We start from the raw sequence: 17205 nt of genomic DNA on the forward strand, positions 1-17205 counted from the left end.
ACTTTTTTTTCTGTACAAGATATTACCTGTGAGATTCATTCATACTGTAGTGTCAGTAGTTGTTTTTTCTTTAATTTCTACTGCTGAGCAATACCATTATATGAATATACTATTGTTTTGTACATTCTCTAGTTGATGAATATTTGTGTTGTTTTCAGATTTGGAGCTATTGCAAATAGTACTGCTACGTCTTTTGGTGGACAGAAGCACTCATTACTCTTGGATATGTACCCAGGAGTACCACCACCCCTTTTAAAAATTAAATCTTTTTCTTTTGAGATCACTGTAGATTCACATGCAGTCATAAGACAAATAATACAAAGAGATCTCATGTATACTTTATTCACTTTCCACCAATGGTAATACCTTGTAAACTATGGTATAATATCACAACCAAGATATTAATATTGACACAGTCAAGACAGAGTATCACTGCAAGGATCTCTCATGTTGCTCTCTTATATATCCAGATCTACTTCTCAGATGGCTTCCCCCCACTTCCTTAACTGCTGGAAACCTACACTCTGGAATCATTAAATACACTGATACCTGTGTCCCACTACTAGAGATTATAATTTGATCTAAGGATGTGGTCTAGGCTTTGGAATCTTTAAGATTCTAATATGCAGACAAGTTTGAGAGCCACTGCCTCAAAGGGTTGTCGTAAGGATTTAAAGCTCACAGAATACATACTTACTTTTCCTTGCAAGTATTGGCTCACCAAGAAGGGAGGTGGTAAGTGAGAGAGTATTCCAGGTCCAAAACGGCCCGGAAGGCTGATCTGGGTCTCAGTTTCCTCGCCTGTAAAACTGGGATAACCATATCTAGGCTACAAAATTGCCATGTTTTATACACCATAAAGTACAACATCTTTTGTACATACATATACTACTCTCCATTCTTACTTCATACTCCACTCCCTATTATCTTTTGCAACAGTGCTCAAGGTAATTTCTCTGACCTTCACTGGCACTGCAATAAGTGAGGATAGTAGGTGAGCAAGCCTGGAGGCCTTCCTGAAAAGAGGCAGGATAGGGCCTGACCACCCCAAGGGGAGTCCAGAGATATAAACCACCCCCCACAAGCAGCCCCAAAGCTCCAATGCCAAACAAGCCCAGGAGCATCATATGGTCAATGCAGGGCCCATCTACACCAGAAAATATTGGCCTAGGGCTACGGAAAGGGCACAGGCTATTAAGTCATACAGTCCTGTGCCCTTGGGCAGTTATTCTACTTTTTCAAATCCATTCCCTCCTCTATAAAACGAGGATAGTCATATCCACTCTCCATAGGACTGAAGTGAGAATGAAATGAGACCACGGATAGGAAAGTGGTCCACAGAGTGCAAATTACAGTGAAGTATCTTACAGCCACCCACTCATGCCACAAAGAAAGATCAAGTCACAGTGAAGTCTTCCTAGATTTTATTGGCACTGAAATAGAACATTGGTTAAGCATAAACCCCTCCAAAAACAAATTTTAAAAACCCCAAAAATACACACACAAAAAAACTGAATATAAAATCTAACCTTTTTCCCCAGCTTCCCTGGGGTGGGGGGTACTACCTTTAAGGCAGCTAGATTGCCCCACAATTCCAGGATTGAATTTAGCCAATATAGGGCGTATCACCAAGAGAGTGTCAATATAATTCACAGCAATGCACATAAGACTCCGCAAGGTCAAGCAGGAGGCAAGGGGAGGGAGGGATCAAAGCCATGGGCTCTGGGCTAGGGGCACTGCATGGAAGGACAGTAGGGCCCCTTGGGGAATGAACTCTGAGGAGAAGGCAAAAAAAGGAACAATAAAACCAAATACCAAGAACCTTAAAAAAGGATTGTATGACCTATAGTGACAGGTGATATCACTAATACTGAAAGCTTCCTACATTAATTTTTCTGGCAAAATATTCTTTTACAATATAGTATATGCTTCCTAGGTGTAGGGGTGGTAAGGGAATGAGGCCAAAACGATCTTGTCCCAACACTAATATCTTCTAAGGGTGCATTAGCAAGAAACACAGAAATCAATATTTAGTTAGATGCCACTAAAATATATAATACTGGTGGAAAGAAAAAGAACACACATGAGACAGAGAGGAGGAGGAGGCTGCTCCTGGGTTGAAAGAAAGAGGTGGGAGTGTGAAAAGGACCAGGCCAGAGCCCCTAACAGCTCTCTGGTTTACAGCTCCAAGGGATAGCACAGTTGGTGGCAAGACCTGGGTTAGAGGTTTATTAAACAGAGGCAGGACCCAATCACCACCTTGGAGAGGTGTAAACTGTAGGATCTGGGCCACAAGCTTCTCTCACCATACTCAGCTTCTTCCACCCACTCACCAATTGAGCCAACTGACATCAAGATCCAGGGCTCACCAAACCAAGGCCTTAATGGCCCTGAAGCAGGAGCTGTGGTCCAAGTAACTCTGAAGGGAGAAGTAGTCTGGGACCCCTGGCAGGTAAAATACTGAAGCCACGTGTGAATATTTCCTCCCTTTAGCAAAAGTCCTGGGTGGGGCTGGCTGGGTTTGGGGGTAACCATCCCTACTGTTCTACTTGGAGGGGGTTTGGGGATTGGAGTGGGGAGGGGCAGATCCCAAGAGGGGAAGAGGAACACAGAATAATAAGTAAGGGATATCTCTGCCCATAGAACTCACTTGAAACAAGTCTAGGCTCCCATAAGGCATAGGGGCAGATCCTCTACCCAATCTTGTCTGAACAGAATGGCCAACGGCCTTCCAGGATGTTGGTGAAGCCTCTTGCAGGCACTGTCTCCCCCATATCACCCTGAAGAGAAACTAAGTCCCTGAACTCAGGGACAAGGTTTACTGGGACCAAGTTTGTAACAGGTCCAATCTGGGAGGTAGAGAGAAGAATGAGTGAACATCTTTTTAGCCTCCAATCATTACAAAGCCTAAATAACTCTAGAAGGGATGGACACTGGGAGGCCTAATCCTAGGGCAGTTGACATCCTAGAGCATATAGCCAGGGCTCCGCCTCCTTCTCTAAACCCTATGATGTTCCAATTCTGCAAATCACAGGACCATGAAGAGGAAGGCAGTGGTGGGGGCCAGTTTTCAACCTACTACACTTGACTCCTGCAAAGCAACAGTAAATGTGGGGGTATTTCCCAAATCAAGTGGGAAGTGCCTCTGAGCTGAGAAAGTGATCTCTTCTAGAAAGCTAGATCACCTGGGATAGAAGAAAAAGAGGGTCCCATCATCACCATACTGGGCCATCTCTCTGCCTAGGGAAGTGAGTGAGGGCTGAGGGGCTAGGTTTGGTCCCATGGCTGTACTGAATGCTTGGCATGACTCCTGGGCTGCTCTAGTTAGTGGCTCCAGCACACTGTGAGTTAGGCAAGAGTGTAGGAGTGTGAGGGCAAGGAAGAAGGGAGGAGGGGTCCCTAGAGGCTGGGTGCCCATTACATGGACTCAAACTCATCAATGCGCTGCTTAGTATTGCCCTGCCGGATTTGGCGCAGGGTCTTGTACTTGTCTCGACCCAGTCGCATGTTCTCAGCATGGATCATGTCATTAGCAGTCTTCTTGGACTCATCACGGGCATTGGCCAGCTCTGAAGTGAGGGCCTGTGAGGGTGCAAGGGGATAAGGGGTTAATGGCTTCCTCTCATTTTACCTCCCCTCGTTAACCAGATGTACTTCCTGATTTATTTCCTTCTTACCTTCCTCCCACCCTCTCCACCACCTTTCTCTCTCACTCCCCCACCCCTGCCCCCCTCTTTATACACACAAACACAGACACACACATTTTTTGAGAGCCATTTCCAGCTCTGTTAGAACTGCAGTGGGGCAAGAATAATAAAAAAAAAAACAAAACCAGAACACCAACTTAGCAGATCAACTGATGACAGAATCCTGAGAGTAGAACAATACACCAAAGAGATTCAAGTAGGAATTGTGACAACTAAGTATGTTCTGAATATGAGGTAAATGGAATATGGGTGGAGGATGGAGCAAAAAAAACAAAAAAAAAAGGAAGAGGCGGTCCAGGCTCTGATTAATAAGTGAGAGCTGGGACTTCCCTGGTGGCGCAGTGGTTAAGAATCCACCTGACAATGCAGGGGACATGGGTTCGAGCCGTGGTCCGGGAAGATCCCACATGCCGCAGAGCAACTAAGCCCGCGTGCCACAGCTAGAGAAAGCCCACGTGCAGCAATGAAGACCCAACACAGCCAAAGATAAAATAAATAACTTTATAAAAATAAAAATTAAAAAAAATAAGTGAGAGGTGCTCTCCCTTAAAGCTCTCATTGAGAAATGCTCAAGCTCCCACACAGCACTGAGACAGGCTCCTCTACTGCTCCCGTGCCCCGATGATCTAGGGAAGGCCATGGGCTACTAAGTCAATACACATGGTCTCCATGACCCTTTGGGTCAGCCTTGATACCTTCAGGTGCTTCTGCACACGCTCATTCTTCTCTGCCTCAGTGGTACGTTCCTCCTCGCTGCGATCCTTGGCCATGGCATCAGCCCGCAGTTCAGCGCTGGCCTCTGCACCATTCTCATCCTGCTCATCCTGCTCATTCTCGGCAGGCTCTGCCACATGAGGCGTGCTCATGGCAGTCTTCAGCTCTGCACGGGTCTTCTCCAAGTCTTCTTGTACCATCTGAGCCTGCCCAGTAACAGAGGAAGAGAAGGACTGGCAGTCAGACCAGGCTAACTTGTGGCATCCCTATGTGTGCCTAGAATGGCCCAGCAGAAAGCAGGCACCAGGTAGGCCAAGTCACTTTGTCTGACTGATCCTGAGTTCCTTCAGCTGTATCATAGGAGTAATTCCTATTACTAGTACCAAATTCCCTGGGGGTACTGGAGAATTCTGGGAAGTATTTGAGAAAGCCTTGAGCTCCTTCTCCCATGATACCCACTGTCAAGGAAGGATGGAAGCGTGAAGAAACCCAGATCCTCACATCGGTCAGAATGGCCATCATCAAAAAATCTGCAAACAATAAATGGTGAAGAGGGTGTGGAGAAAAGGGAACCCTCTTGCACTATTGGTGGAAATGTAAGTTGATACAGCCACTATGGAGAACAGTATGGAAGTTCCTTAAAAAACTAAATAGAACTACCGTATGACCCAGCAATCCCACTACTGGGCAAACCACATACCCTGAGAAAACCATAATTCAAAGAGAGTCATGTACCATAATGTTCACTGCAGCACTATGTACAATAGCCTGGACATGGAAGCAACCTAAGTGTCCATCGACCAATGAATGGATAAAGAAGATGCGACACATATATACAATGGAATATTACTCAGCCATAAAAAGAAATGAAATTGAGTTATTTGCAGTGAGGTGGATGGACCTAGAGTCTGTCATACAGAGTGAAGTACGTCAGAAAGAGAAAAACAAATACTGTATGCTAACACATATATATGGAATAAAAAGAAATGGTTCTGAAGAACCTAGGGGCAGAATAGGAATAAAGACACAGACGTAGAGAATGGACTTAAGGACACGGGGAGAGGGAAGGGGAAGCTGAGAAGAAGTGAGAGAGTGGCGTGGACACATGTACACTACCAAATGTAAAATAGATAGCTAGTGGGAAGCAGCCGCATAGCACAGGGAGATCAGCTCGGTGCTTTGTGACCACCTAGAGGGGTGGGATAGGGAGGGTGGGAGGGAGACGCAACAGGGAGGAGATATGGGGATATATGTATATGTATAGCTGATTCACTTTGTTGTACAGCAGAAACTAACACACCATTGTAAAGCAATTATACGCCAATGAAGATGTTAAAAAAATAAAATAATTTTTAAAATAAAATATAAAATAATGCGGCTTCCCTGGTGGCGCAGTGGTTGAGAGTCTGCCTGCCGATGCAGGGGACATGGGTTTGTGCCCCGGTCTGGGAAGATCCCACATGCCACGGAGCGGCTGGGCCCGTGAGCCATGGCCGCTGAGCCTGCACATCCGGAGCCTGTGTTCCGCAACGGGAGAGGCCACAACAGTGAGAGGCCCACGTACCGGAAAAAATAAATAAATAAATAAAAATAAAAGATACTTCCAGGTATTATCTTTAAAAATAAATAAATAAATAAAAGAATCTAAGGAACTGGAGCCTATGCATATGATACCCCATCCCACACTGCTTTGTCCTGGGCACGGTATCTTACCTTCTGCTGCCATTCCACAGCCTCACTCTCCTTTTTCTGTCGGGCCATCTCCAGCTGGGAGATCCGAGATGTCAGCTCTGCCATTTCCAAGGCCTGTGGATCAATTGGAAGCTTATGAGAGGTGGGCCTTCTGGTCCTCAGGCCCCAGGTGTCTTCAACCCCAGATCCCCTGAGACTAACAGGGAACTTGCTGCTCCACTTGCTTGCTGCTCTGGAGGCTCTTTTTACCACACTTCCTCCAGGAAGCCCAGAGGAACACTCATTCTCAGATCTACTATAGCACCCTATTAACTCCAAACTATTTCCTTATAAGTCAGAGCTCCCTGCCTAGACTATAGACCTGAGGACAAACAACGTGTCATCTCTGGCTCTTCCTCATCTCTCTCTCCCTCTCTCCCTCTTGGTATTGCCAATTGCACAGTTAGGGCCTCAGTAAAGCTTTGGAGATCACTGTGTCACTGCCTGAAGTGGCAGACCCTTTCCTGTTATCCTACAATGCTCAGGGCTCCACTAAGACTCTTCCCAGGACAAGTATAGGAATGACACTCAAGTGTCACAAAGTGATCTGAAGAAGGGAATAAGCTTATGCACGCCCTCACACTTTGGGCAAATCTCCCAGAGGACGTTTCCCCCTGAGAATCAGGTTTTAGGTTCTTGCACTCTCACTCCAAACAGTACAGGGGAAGAGCATACGTCAAGGAATTTGGGACACAGGTTCTTAATTTCTGAGTCACAGAACCCTTGGAAATTGTGATGAAAGAATAGATGCTCACCCTTCTCCCCTAAAAAATGTATAGACACACAGTTTTACATGTGCTTTTAGGGAGCAAACCTGTAAAAGAGAGGCAGAAATGACTTCTCATTCTTACTCAGTCACAACAGTGTGACCTCTGACGAGTCTCTTCAACCTCTCTGAGTCCTAATTTCCTTTTCTGGGCATATTATCCCACAAGGATTAATCTCATAGCGTTATTAGGAAGAGGAAATAAGGAAGTAAGGAAAAGGGAAAAGTTGCTAGTATAGCTTGTAACACACGTAGCTGGTCAATCAAGTGTGAATCCCTTTACTACTTTCCTCCCTCTCTCCTTTGTCAGGTCATCAGCTCAAATCCCCAGTTGCTAAGAAAGAGAATAAAAGTAAGGGTTAGGGAAGAGTATTTGCAAAATGACTTCTCAGCTTGCTTCTGAAGGAGCTATCTGCTGGAAGCCTGCTGAGAGTTACCCTGCTGGAAAGAACCAGTCCTGCAAGCAGAGGTAGCTGTGAATAGGTAGGCAGACAGAAGAGAAAACTCAGGTCCCATAATCCCAGCCCATTTTGTAGCTTTACCAGTTGTTCCTGGGTCTTCTTCTGGTCTCGGGAGGCCTGCAACAGGGCCTCCTTGGCCTCTTCAGCTTCTTGACGCTCTTTGGCCAGTTTCTCAGCCTCGCTCTGGGCACGCTTCCGCTCCTGTTCAAGTTCCAGAGCCCTGCGGGTCTGTTCTTCCAGTTCTGGGAAGAGAAGGTAGGGGAAAGGTGGTGAAAAGTGCAGAGATCAAGAAGGGACACCTAACTTCCTTCCTGGAAATGCTTCACCCCAGGACACAGCTGGCAGAAAGTTCTAGGCACTCTTCCTCTTGCTCCATCACTCCTCTATTCTATAGTCATATCTGGAATATATGGCCTGAGTCTGCAGCTCAGACAGAAGGGTTTCCAGTTCATAGAGTCAGACTGTGGGAAAGCCCAGTCTCCAAGGTGACTCCAAGCCTCACCTTGTTGAGCCTTCTTAGTCTGTTCCTCGATCTGCTTCAGCCTCTCCATCAGTTCCTCCTTTTCCCGTTCAATCTTCTCCTTCTCCTTTTCTGCCATCTCACGTTTCTTCTTCTCATTTTCCAGCAGAGCACTAGGAAAGGAGAAAGAAGGGAGGGAACAGGATAGCAAGGCCACATGGAAGCCTTGGAATTCCCAAGGCTCCCTGGCCCTGGCCCCTCAGTCCCCACCCAACCAACACACTCAGGGCTTGTGAGGCAAGACCACTCTCGCTTCTCTCTACATTCTTGTCCTTACATCACAGCCCTACGTGGGCCGGTATGCTCAGGGCCCTGTCAGTTTGTCCCAGAATCAGGAGATCCAACCTGGACTCTCAGCTTGTCCACTACCCAGTGGGTAATCAGTGGGTGACCTTAGCTACGTCATTGGCCAAATAAGTCTTGCCCTATCTACCTTATAAAGTTACAGGGAGAAAAGTTTTGGATCTGTGCTGATATACTGTGGTTCAAGTCTGGTGATCCCTATGGCTGGGGCATCAGTCCTCTGCCTGCCCTCTGAAGCTCAGCTCTAGGCTCCTTTTCTCCAGAATTTGTTGTAAATCTAAAATAAGTATTTGCTTTTTCTTGCCCCAGTGCCTCTTCCAGGAGGCCTTCTTTTCTCCCTTGGCTAGATGTCTTTTCTCTTCCTGACCCCTCAGAATACTTGGCCTATCCTTCTCCACATCCCTCCTCCCTGTTATTTTTCTCCATAGTACTTCTTATCATGTCACATACCATATAATATGCTTACTTGATCTGTCTGTCTCTTCCCACTAGAGTGACAGCTTCATGGGAGCAGAGCAGAGATTTTTGTCTCTTTTATTTTTCACTGCTCAATAAATATATATTGAGTGAATGAATGACACAGCATTTGTACCTTGAACTGTTATATATATACTATTTTTTCCCTTTCTTCTACTATACTGTGAGGTCCTTGAGGTCAGGTTCCTGCCAGATCCAGTTCTGTAAACTGCCCCTAATTTCATTTTTCCGGAATAAATGTGAACTTTGGTGTCTAACCTCTCATACACGGAGTCATTTTCCAGCCTACTAGATTAGAAGCCTCCTGAGGTTCCAAACTCTTTATGACAGAGTATCTACTAAAACAGTGCTCTCAAACATTAACATGCACAGGAATCACCAGGGATCTTATTTTTCAAATAACTTACTGAGGTAGAATTCACATAATATAAAATTAACCATTTTAAAACGAATAATTCAGTGGCATTTAATACATTCACAATGTTGTATGACCACTACCTCTATTAGTTCCAAGACATTTCATCACTCCAAAGGAAAACCTCATACCTGGTATTAAGCAGTTTCTCCACATCTCCCCTCTCTCCAGCCCCTGACAACCACCAATCTGCCTTCTGTTTATCTATTCTGGATATTTCATATAAATGGAGTAATACAATATGTGACCTTTTGTGTCTGGTTTCTTTCACTTAGCATAATGCTTTAGAGATTCATCTACATTGTAGTATGCATCAATACTTTGTTCTAAAATTTTTAATGGCTGAATAATATTTCATTGGATGGCTGTACAATTTGTTTATCCATTCATTCACTGATGGACATTTGGGCTGTTTCCAATTTTTGGCTATTGTGAATTGCACAGCTATGAACAGGTATGTGCATGTACCTGTTTGAACACCTGTTTTCAATTTTTTTCAGTATATACCTAGGAGTGGAATTGTGGAATTGTATGGTAATTCTACATTTAATTTTTTGAGGAACCATCAAATTGTTTTCTACAGCAGCTGAACCATTTTACATTCCCACTAGCAATGAGCATGAGTTCCAATTTCTCTATACCCTTGCCAACAACTGTTATTTTCTGTTTTCATTTATTATATCCATATTAGTGAGTATGAGGTGGTACCTCACTGTGGTTTTGACTTCCATTTCCCTAATGACTAAGGGTGTTTTCATGTGCCTGCTGGCCATTTGCATATCTTCTTGGAAGAAATGTTCAACTAGGATCTTAAGTTGCAGATTTTGAATCAGCAGCTTTGAGGTAGGTCTCAGAATACTGCCTTTCTAAAAAGTTCCAAAGTTGATGCTGATGCTGCTGAGCTTTGATGCACTTTGAGTAGCAAGGGGCCTCAGTGCAAAAGGGCTTGGTAGGGAAAATTCTGGTGGCTCTGCCCAATTCCACTCAAAAAACCCTAGAGTCCAGGTTTAAATGTGCATGAAGCCTTCTGCTACTGCTGCTATACTGGTCAGATAGCCCAGAGCAACCCAGAGTCCACCTAGAAAAGCAATGGCATGAGGGTCATAGATAATGGGGAACTATGAAATGTCCCTCCCTCCTATCAGCCTCTGAAATCCTAGGGTTCTAAATGCCTGCCTCCTGGGGATGGGGATGCCTGAGACTTAATGGAAGGGGTGTATCCCTGTACAGCTCTCTCTCCCCCAGTACCAGGATGGCTTCATGCCTTGCCTTTAGCAGGCTTGGCACCTCTGAGAAGCTTCCTTGCCACAGCCCTGGCCCCCACTTCAGTTCCACATCACCTACCGCTCCATCTGTTTCTGGTGCTTCTCCTCCCGGGCCTGTGCCTTCATCTGCTGCACCTCGATTGTGTCGGGCTTGCGGCGGCGCATGTATAGCTCATGGTTCCCCATACACAGAGCCAAGATCCGCTTGTTAATCCGCAGCCGAGGAGCATAGAAGACGAAGTCCTGGTGGAAAACCAGCAGTCAGAAAGAGTTTAGAGGGACAGATGAAGGTGGGCTTCTGCCTTCTGAAAAGCTCAGTCCAAAAGCACTGGAAAGATCATGTTACAGATGGGAAGACCAATTATCAGAGTGGTGAAGTGACTTGCCCAGGGTCAGATGGCAGGTTAGTGGCAGACCCAGGACTGGAACCCAGGCTTCTTGACTCCGAAACCAGTGCTCTTTCCACCGAGCCACAATTTCTTTCAACCTTTGCTTATGAAAAGCATCCTAAAATACCCTCAATGCAGTTGAAAGATAGAAACTGACTTTATCTGCTAATTAGATATCCTGCTGGGTCTCAGGGGCCTCTCTTAGAGGCCCAATAATCCCTGCATAATACCGTGGTGAGTGTAGTATGGGTGGGCTGGACTGGTTCTATAATCTCCTAAAAGCATATCCTAGACCCAGGCCCTTCAATCCTGTTTGGAATAAGGCAGTTTGTAAATACATACATGAATATATAAATCTCCTGAACATCGATTATCCTGGTTGTTGTTTTTTAAATATGCTCTTGATCTCAGCTGGCTTTGTTACTTACCTTTTTCTGGTGAAAGTTGAGCACAGCAGCAGTATTAAAAAAACAAAACAAAACAAAGAAAAACAAAAAAACAAAAAACACACACACACACAAGAAAATCCAGTGAGTTTGAGTTTGTTACTACAAATACCACTGGACCAAGGTCACCAGCTGATGGGCTAACCACCAGCTCCTCTGCCACTGAACCCAAACTGCTACCATCTCGCATTGCTTGGGGTACAGTAGAAGAAGCACAAGAACCAGAGGTCAAACAACCTAGGTGTAAATCCCAGCTCTATCATTTTTAGCTATGTGATCTTGGGCAAATCACTCCATCTCTCTGAAACTCAGTTTCATCACTTATAAAATAGGTATGCTACTACCTACCTGACAATGTCGTTGAGGGTTTAAAGAGACAACATATATAAAGTTCCTAGCAGGGCAAGTTCAGAGACCTCAGAGCTGGAGAGGAATGGTTGAGGCCTCATGACAAAGGTCTGGTTCAGCATGGCCATTGGCCCTTGTTGGACATGAGGTACATCAAAAGAGGAGACTCTCATCTCAGTTTTCTATCCTATTCCCAAGCACCAGCTTTCCAGTCTTGTCAGCCACAGGCAACTGAGTAGGTGACAGGTATGGCAAGCATGTTAGAGGAATGACTGGACTGAAAGCACTTTCTTGGTTTTGGATTGCTCTGGAAAGAAGTCTTGAGAGGATAGCAGCAAAGTTATAACAGAAAGAACACCTGGAGAATCATCTCTGTATCTGGACTTCTCCTGGCTCTGTCCTTTCTCCAGAATTAAAGATAAATCGAGTACATGAACAGTTTCCACTTTCTAGGGCCTAGAGGCTTTAAAAGATAAGATGTACTCTCTGTTTCCACCCCAGAGCCTCAGGGAAGTAAAAGACAGTGGCTAAGAGGCAGTAATTAGACTGCCTGTGGCTCTCCATAATCCATGCTTCTCCTGAGACACAGGTAGCAGTGTGGCACCAGTTATAGGATGCCTCCTGACCATTTCTTGGCATCAGCATCCCCTTTCATTGCCAATTGCCTTTTGTGCCTCCTATTCCCACCCACATACACAAAAAAGCCAAAAAAGGGAGAGAAATATAGAATGACACAATTGCTTTTAGCATTATCCAGGCCTTGGCAAGTACCTGTGTTGGCCAGTGGGAGGAGTCACTTACCGGGGCTTTTTTGTCAATGGGCTTGATGACAAATTTCTTGTCATTAAAAGAGATGTTCCTGATTTCACTCCAGGGGAAGCCTATCTTAGGAGTCAGTCTGTAAAAATGGATGCCAAGAACATTAGGATAAAGGCAAGACAAGAAGGACTTAGAGGGTTGGTGCCTTGCCCTCCCCACCACCAACTTCTCCCTTAAGGAGGTAGATTCATTGCCAGCTCAGCCAGTGTCATCACATGCCACCAGGTCAGTTGCCAGCATTGAGGGTGCACAAAGGACCTCCTGATACCACAATCAACATATCCCTTGTCCCAATATCTGAGGTTTGTTTTATTTTATTTTTTGTTGAGGCATGGACCTTTTAACAATCTCTCACAAGAATCCCCAGCCCTACTTAACTGGAACTCTTCTACCCAAGGTTGTAAAAGTTGGGGAGAAGGTAAATAATGAGTTCCAAGACTCAGAAGTTACACAAAACAATAATATACTGATCTCCATCCTCATCAAGAGCAAGCCAAGAAGGGACTTCCCTGGTGGTCCAGTTGAGAACCCACCTTCCAATGCAGGGGACATAGGTTTGATCCCTGGTCGGGGAACTAAGGTCCCACATGCTGCGGGGCAACTGAGCCCACATGCCGCAACTACTGAGCCCACGTGCTCTGAAGCCCACGTGCCACAACTAGAGAGAAGCCCGTGCACCGCAACGAAGAGCCCATGTGCTGCAACTAAGTCCCAACATGGCAATAAATAAATAAATATTTTTTATAAAAAAGAGCAATCCAAGGAAAAAAAATAAGCTAGTGCGATAAGGCTGTAGCAAGAGGGATTATAGGCCAAAAGGCACTTAATCATCATATGCAAAGGAGATTAATTACAAATCGTGACAAGGTAGGTTTTAGACCAGTGTTGTCCAACAGAAATATAATGAGAACCACACATGTAATTTTAAATTTTCTAGCAGTCACACGAAAATAAGTAAAAAGAAATAGGTGGAATTAACTGTAACAGCAGTTCATTTAACCCAGTATATGTAAAATACTATCATTTGAACATGTAAATCAATATTTTTAAAAATATTAGTGAGATATTTTGTATTCTGTTATTCACACTAAGTCTTCAAAGTCCAGTATGGAGTTTACACTTATAGCACATCTCAATTCAGAGCAGCCACATTTCAAGTGCTTAACAGCTATATGTGGCCAAAAGCTACCACAGCGGACAGTGCAAGTCTAGTCAATGCAAGATTTAGAGGCCTGAGGGAGGTTGTACAATCATCTGGACTGGTCTAAACTAGGTAGAAGAAGAATGATATAGGTGGGACCCAGGAAGTATAATCCTACTCTGTCAAATCCTAGGTGTCAAAGTGACCCAAAAAACTAAGTAAGCTCTGAACTATACCTGTCATTCTGCTCATAGATGTTGAGACCCAGGGCATCCACTCCCAGCCACAGCTCTGAGCCTTTCTTGTTCTTGATGCTGAAGTAGTTCACACCATACATCTCCAGATCCTGGGCAATCTTCAGATACTCCAGGACAGCATCCTCCCTAAACAAGAGAGCAGGGTGGGGCGGGGGCGGGGAATATAGGGGACCCTGTGAATCAGACCCGGGGAGACAGAAAGCCTACTTGCTCTGCAATTCTGACAAGAATCTTGCTATAAGGGGTGGGAAAGAGGATGGAAGGTGAACAGATGATGGCGAACAGAGCACAACATGACTTTTGCCAAAACATGCTCACAGGAGCCTCAGGTCTGAGGTTCCCAAGGGGAATAAAGGCGGGATGACCCTTGCTGGCCTCTGGCATGTTAGCTATCACAGAAGCCTCGTATGCAGGCACATTATTAGCAGAGCCCAGATGAGGTGGTGATGGCAAAATGGTAAAATTTGTTCTTCAACTAGACAATTCCCAAATGGTATGCCACGTTTATAGAGCTCCTTCTTCATTTCATTCTTGGGGAGGAGACCCTGGTGGCGCAGAAGCTCCCTAGGGATCCTGAGATCCCCTCCATTTCTTTATGGTCAAAATTGTCTGGGCTATCAGTTGCCATCATTCACAAAAAGTACAGCTTTATAATGGCCCTGATTTGCCTTCCATTTCTAATGTCCTGTTTCTCTCTCTCCAATGTCCTCCAGTGTTCCTTGCCCTCTGCCTCTTCTCTCTCCAGAACCAACTCTCATTCCCCCTGCAGGGGCAACAGAGCCCACAGTTGCTAGGGCCGGCTTACCTGAGCATGCCCCGGTGCTCCTCATGCCACACCTGGATACGTTCCTCCCACTGGTCCTTGTTAAGTTTGTGCTGTTCCAGGACCCTGGAAAGACAATGCATGGTGAGTAGTTTAAAGCACAAAGTCCAAAAGCAGGGGTAAAGGGAAGTCTACTTAGCTCCCCAAGGGGTTGATGCAAAAAGTATATGGGGTCATTACACCAGAAGCAGACTGAAATTACAGCAGGAAGTATTAATTAGACATAGGGAACTGCCTGAGGAGTATGAGAGATACAGAATGGGTGACCAAAAAAGACAATAGGAACACCTTCCTTTGTACCTTTAACCAGAAAATCCAATAATGTGCTGTGGTCTCTAAGCAGAGCAATAACATATCAACAGTCTGTGCTGGCTTGTGGGGCTAAGAGTAGGAACGGGCCTCATGGAGGCATGCACGCGCTCTCCTAGGTCTTTGTGGTACCAACAGTTTGCATTTGTGAGACTATTGCTCAGGGATAAGATTACAGCCTGTGGCTACAGAACAAAGAACTGAGCCCAAATGGCTCTGGGAGAAACTATTGATAATGGGCTCAACCTCCCAGATCTACTAGATCATAAACAAGGCTTGCTTTAAATATGCTATCTCAGACATTATGGCAGTGACTTAGGTAGAGTCCCAGGGCACAACCACTATCCCTAATACCTTCAGGTGAGTTGTACATTTGCCACAGCTCCACTGGGACTGAGGCTACCAGAATGAAACAGAACTTTTCCTTCCAATCCAAAAGTCTATGAAAATAGCAAATGGATGCAGTGGGGTTAAAAAAATCAAGAGACTAGGGTTCTAGATCACCTTAAATAAGCTGTGGGAGATTAAGCAGGTCAGAGTGAGCACCTCTGCATATCTATTTCCTGAGCTAATAAGGATTGTGCTGCCTTATTCATTTTCTATGTTGTTGTGATGCTAAAACAAGAATGAGTGTTTGAGAATGTTCAATTTTGAAGTTTAAAAAAGCAGAAATCTCTGTACACTGGTTATCAATATTAAAAGACTGTTTGAGCTCCCCACATCTCTGGCTTAAGTATTTCTCACTCCTATGAACCTCTGATATAAGAGGTCTAAATCAGTGAAAAGGATTGAGAAAATGGAACTGGGGCAAGGAGAATTAATCTATCTCTGGTTCTCTATATAAGCACCTGTTTCCAGGGTAATGAAGTCCTGTAATTAGGCAAACAGAGGAGGAAAAAAAGCTTTTTATTTTGAGAACCAGAGAAATAACAACAGGGTATGGTGCCATATGCAAATATGTCTGTCTGAGCAGCATAACACGGTCTTCAGACAGACCCTAGTGGAGAGGGACAGATCTGGCAACCTCTGTATAATATGGATCAGTCAGCTTTGGGCTGCAGCCCACTCTGAACAGGGCAGATGGCCAGTACATCACCTCACCTCTGTGGCAGCAACTTGTCCCCGGCCAAGTAGCCAGACTTGTGGACTTCCTTATTGAAGTCACCATACTTGGACTGGACAGCATAGGAGGCCAGCAACACAGCAGTCTCAGGTGGGCAGTAAATATCATCATTGAGAATGCCCTCCTTCACTTGCAGGAAGAATAGTCGCTGTGTGATGTCCTGGATCAATTCCTCGGATACATCCTCAGGGTAGAACTTAGCCCGGAACTTGAAAAGCAGGGGGCTTTCCTTCCGCACATCCTGGGCAGTCACCTGGGAGCAGCAAGGGGTTATGGGCTCTCAAAAAATAGACTTTAGGGATGGGGGAGTGGCTGTAGGGTGGGGAGAAGACACTGAAAAGTCATCAATTTGGATAATCCCAAAGAGTTGGGTGGCAATTCTCCTGGTAATTCAGAAAAGAGACACATTACTTTCATTGGGGACCCAATCCCATATCCATAATTGCTTCCTGTAGGGAATTTCTTCCTGAAAAAACCTAACACCCACTGATAGTCATAAGCCCTTAAGCCATCATCATCTGACAATATATCCAGCTGCCCCCACGTTCTGAAAGTAGGCTTAAGAAACTTCTCTTTTAAGGCCCCCCCAACTCCATAAATCAGCAAAATAAAGACTAGGATGTATGACTGAGGTCTGGGAACTGGCTATAGGCAAAAGCACAAATCAGACTGTCTTTTAAAGCCTGAAATTGGCTATTAGCGGCTCCACATTTTTCCAGCAGAAGTCTCCACTCTTTGTGAAAAGAAGACTCTGCCAGCAGAAGGTGGGGCACCCATCCCCTAGACACTGTCAGGAAAATAAGCCATAGGGCAGTATGGAGACCTCCAAGGACAAAGTCAGCCAGTTTGAGGATAACTGCCATGTTCCTGCAGAGATGCTGCTTGGAGGTGGAGAGTTTGAATGGACATATACTTAAACCATCCCACTTGGAGTTCAACTGAGAAAGAAAATCAAGAAAGGACACATCTGTATGGGGCTCAGGCATCAGTTGACAAGCAAGAAAAGGGACAAGATAAAGATTATGAGACTTTCAAGATTCTTTCCAGTTTAATAGCCTATGACTCTCTGTTTAACAAATTTCCTAAAGCCCTTCAGTTTGGAAAGGAAAAAAGGATACCAATCCCATCCTGAAGAACTACTAATGGCTATGGTCCATAAGTGGGTCCCATCCTCCTTGGACACTGGCCATT

At 45.0% G+C, this 17205-nt stretch overlaps 1 protein-coding gene across 1 annotated transcript in view; it reads right to left on the minus strand.

The window, feature by feature from the left end:
- Positions 1-1407: 1407 nt before the first annotated feature.
- Positions 1408-17205, minus strand: part of MSN (moesin) — a 67765-nt gene continuing 51967 nt past the window's right edge. Inside the window, exons 4-13 of the mRNA XM_022564069.2 lie at positions 15993-16267; positions 14565-14648; positions 13739-13885; positions 12344-12440; positions 10439-10602; positions 7882-8012; positions 7461-7621; positions 6135-6227; positions 4403-4627; positions 1408-3582 (exon numbers count right to left, since the gene is read on the minus strand). Of these exons, the coding sequence (XP_022419777.1) occupies positions 3418-3582; positions 4403-4627; positions 6135-6227; positions 7461-7621; positions 7882-8012; positions 10439-10602; positions 12344-12440; positions 13739-13885; positions 14565-14648; positions 15993-16267 (1542 nt within the window). The 3' untranslated portion in view covers positions 1408-3417. The remainder of the gene's footprint in view (positions 3583-4402; positions 4628-6134; positions 6228-7460; positions 7622-7881; positions 8013-10438; positions 10603-12343; positions 12441-13738; positions 13886-14564; positions 14649-15992; positions 16268-17205) is intronic.

This window comes from Delphinapterus leucas, chromosome X (genome assembly GCF_059928025.1).
Source record: "Delphinapterus leucas isolate spDelLeu-1000000601 "Yukka" chromosome X, BTC_Dleu_Yukka2, whole genome shotgun sequence".
NCBI classification, from domain to species: Eukaryota; Metazoa; Chordata; class Mammalia; order Artiodactyla; family Monodontidae; genus Delphinapterus; species Delphinapterus leucas.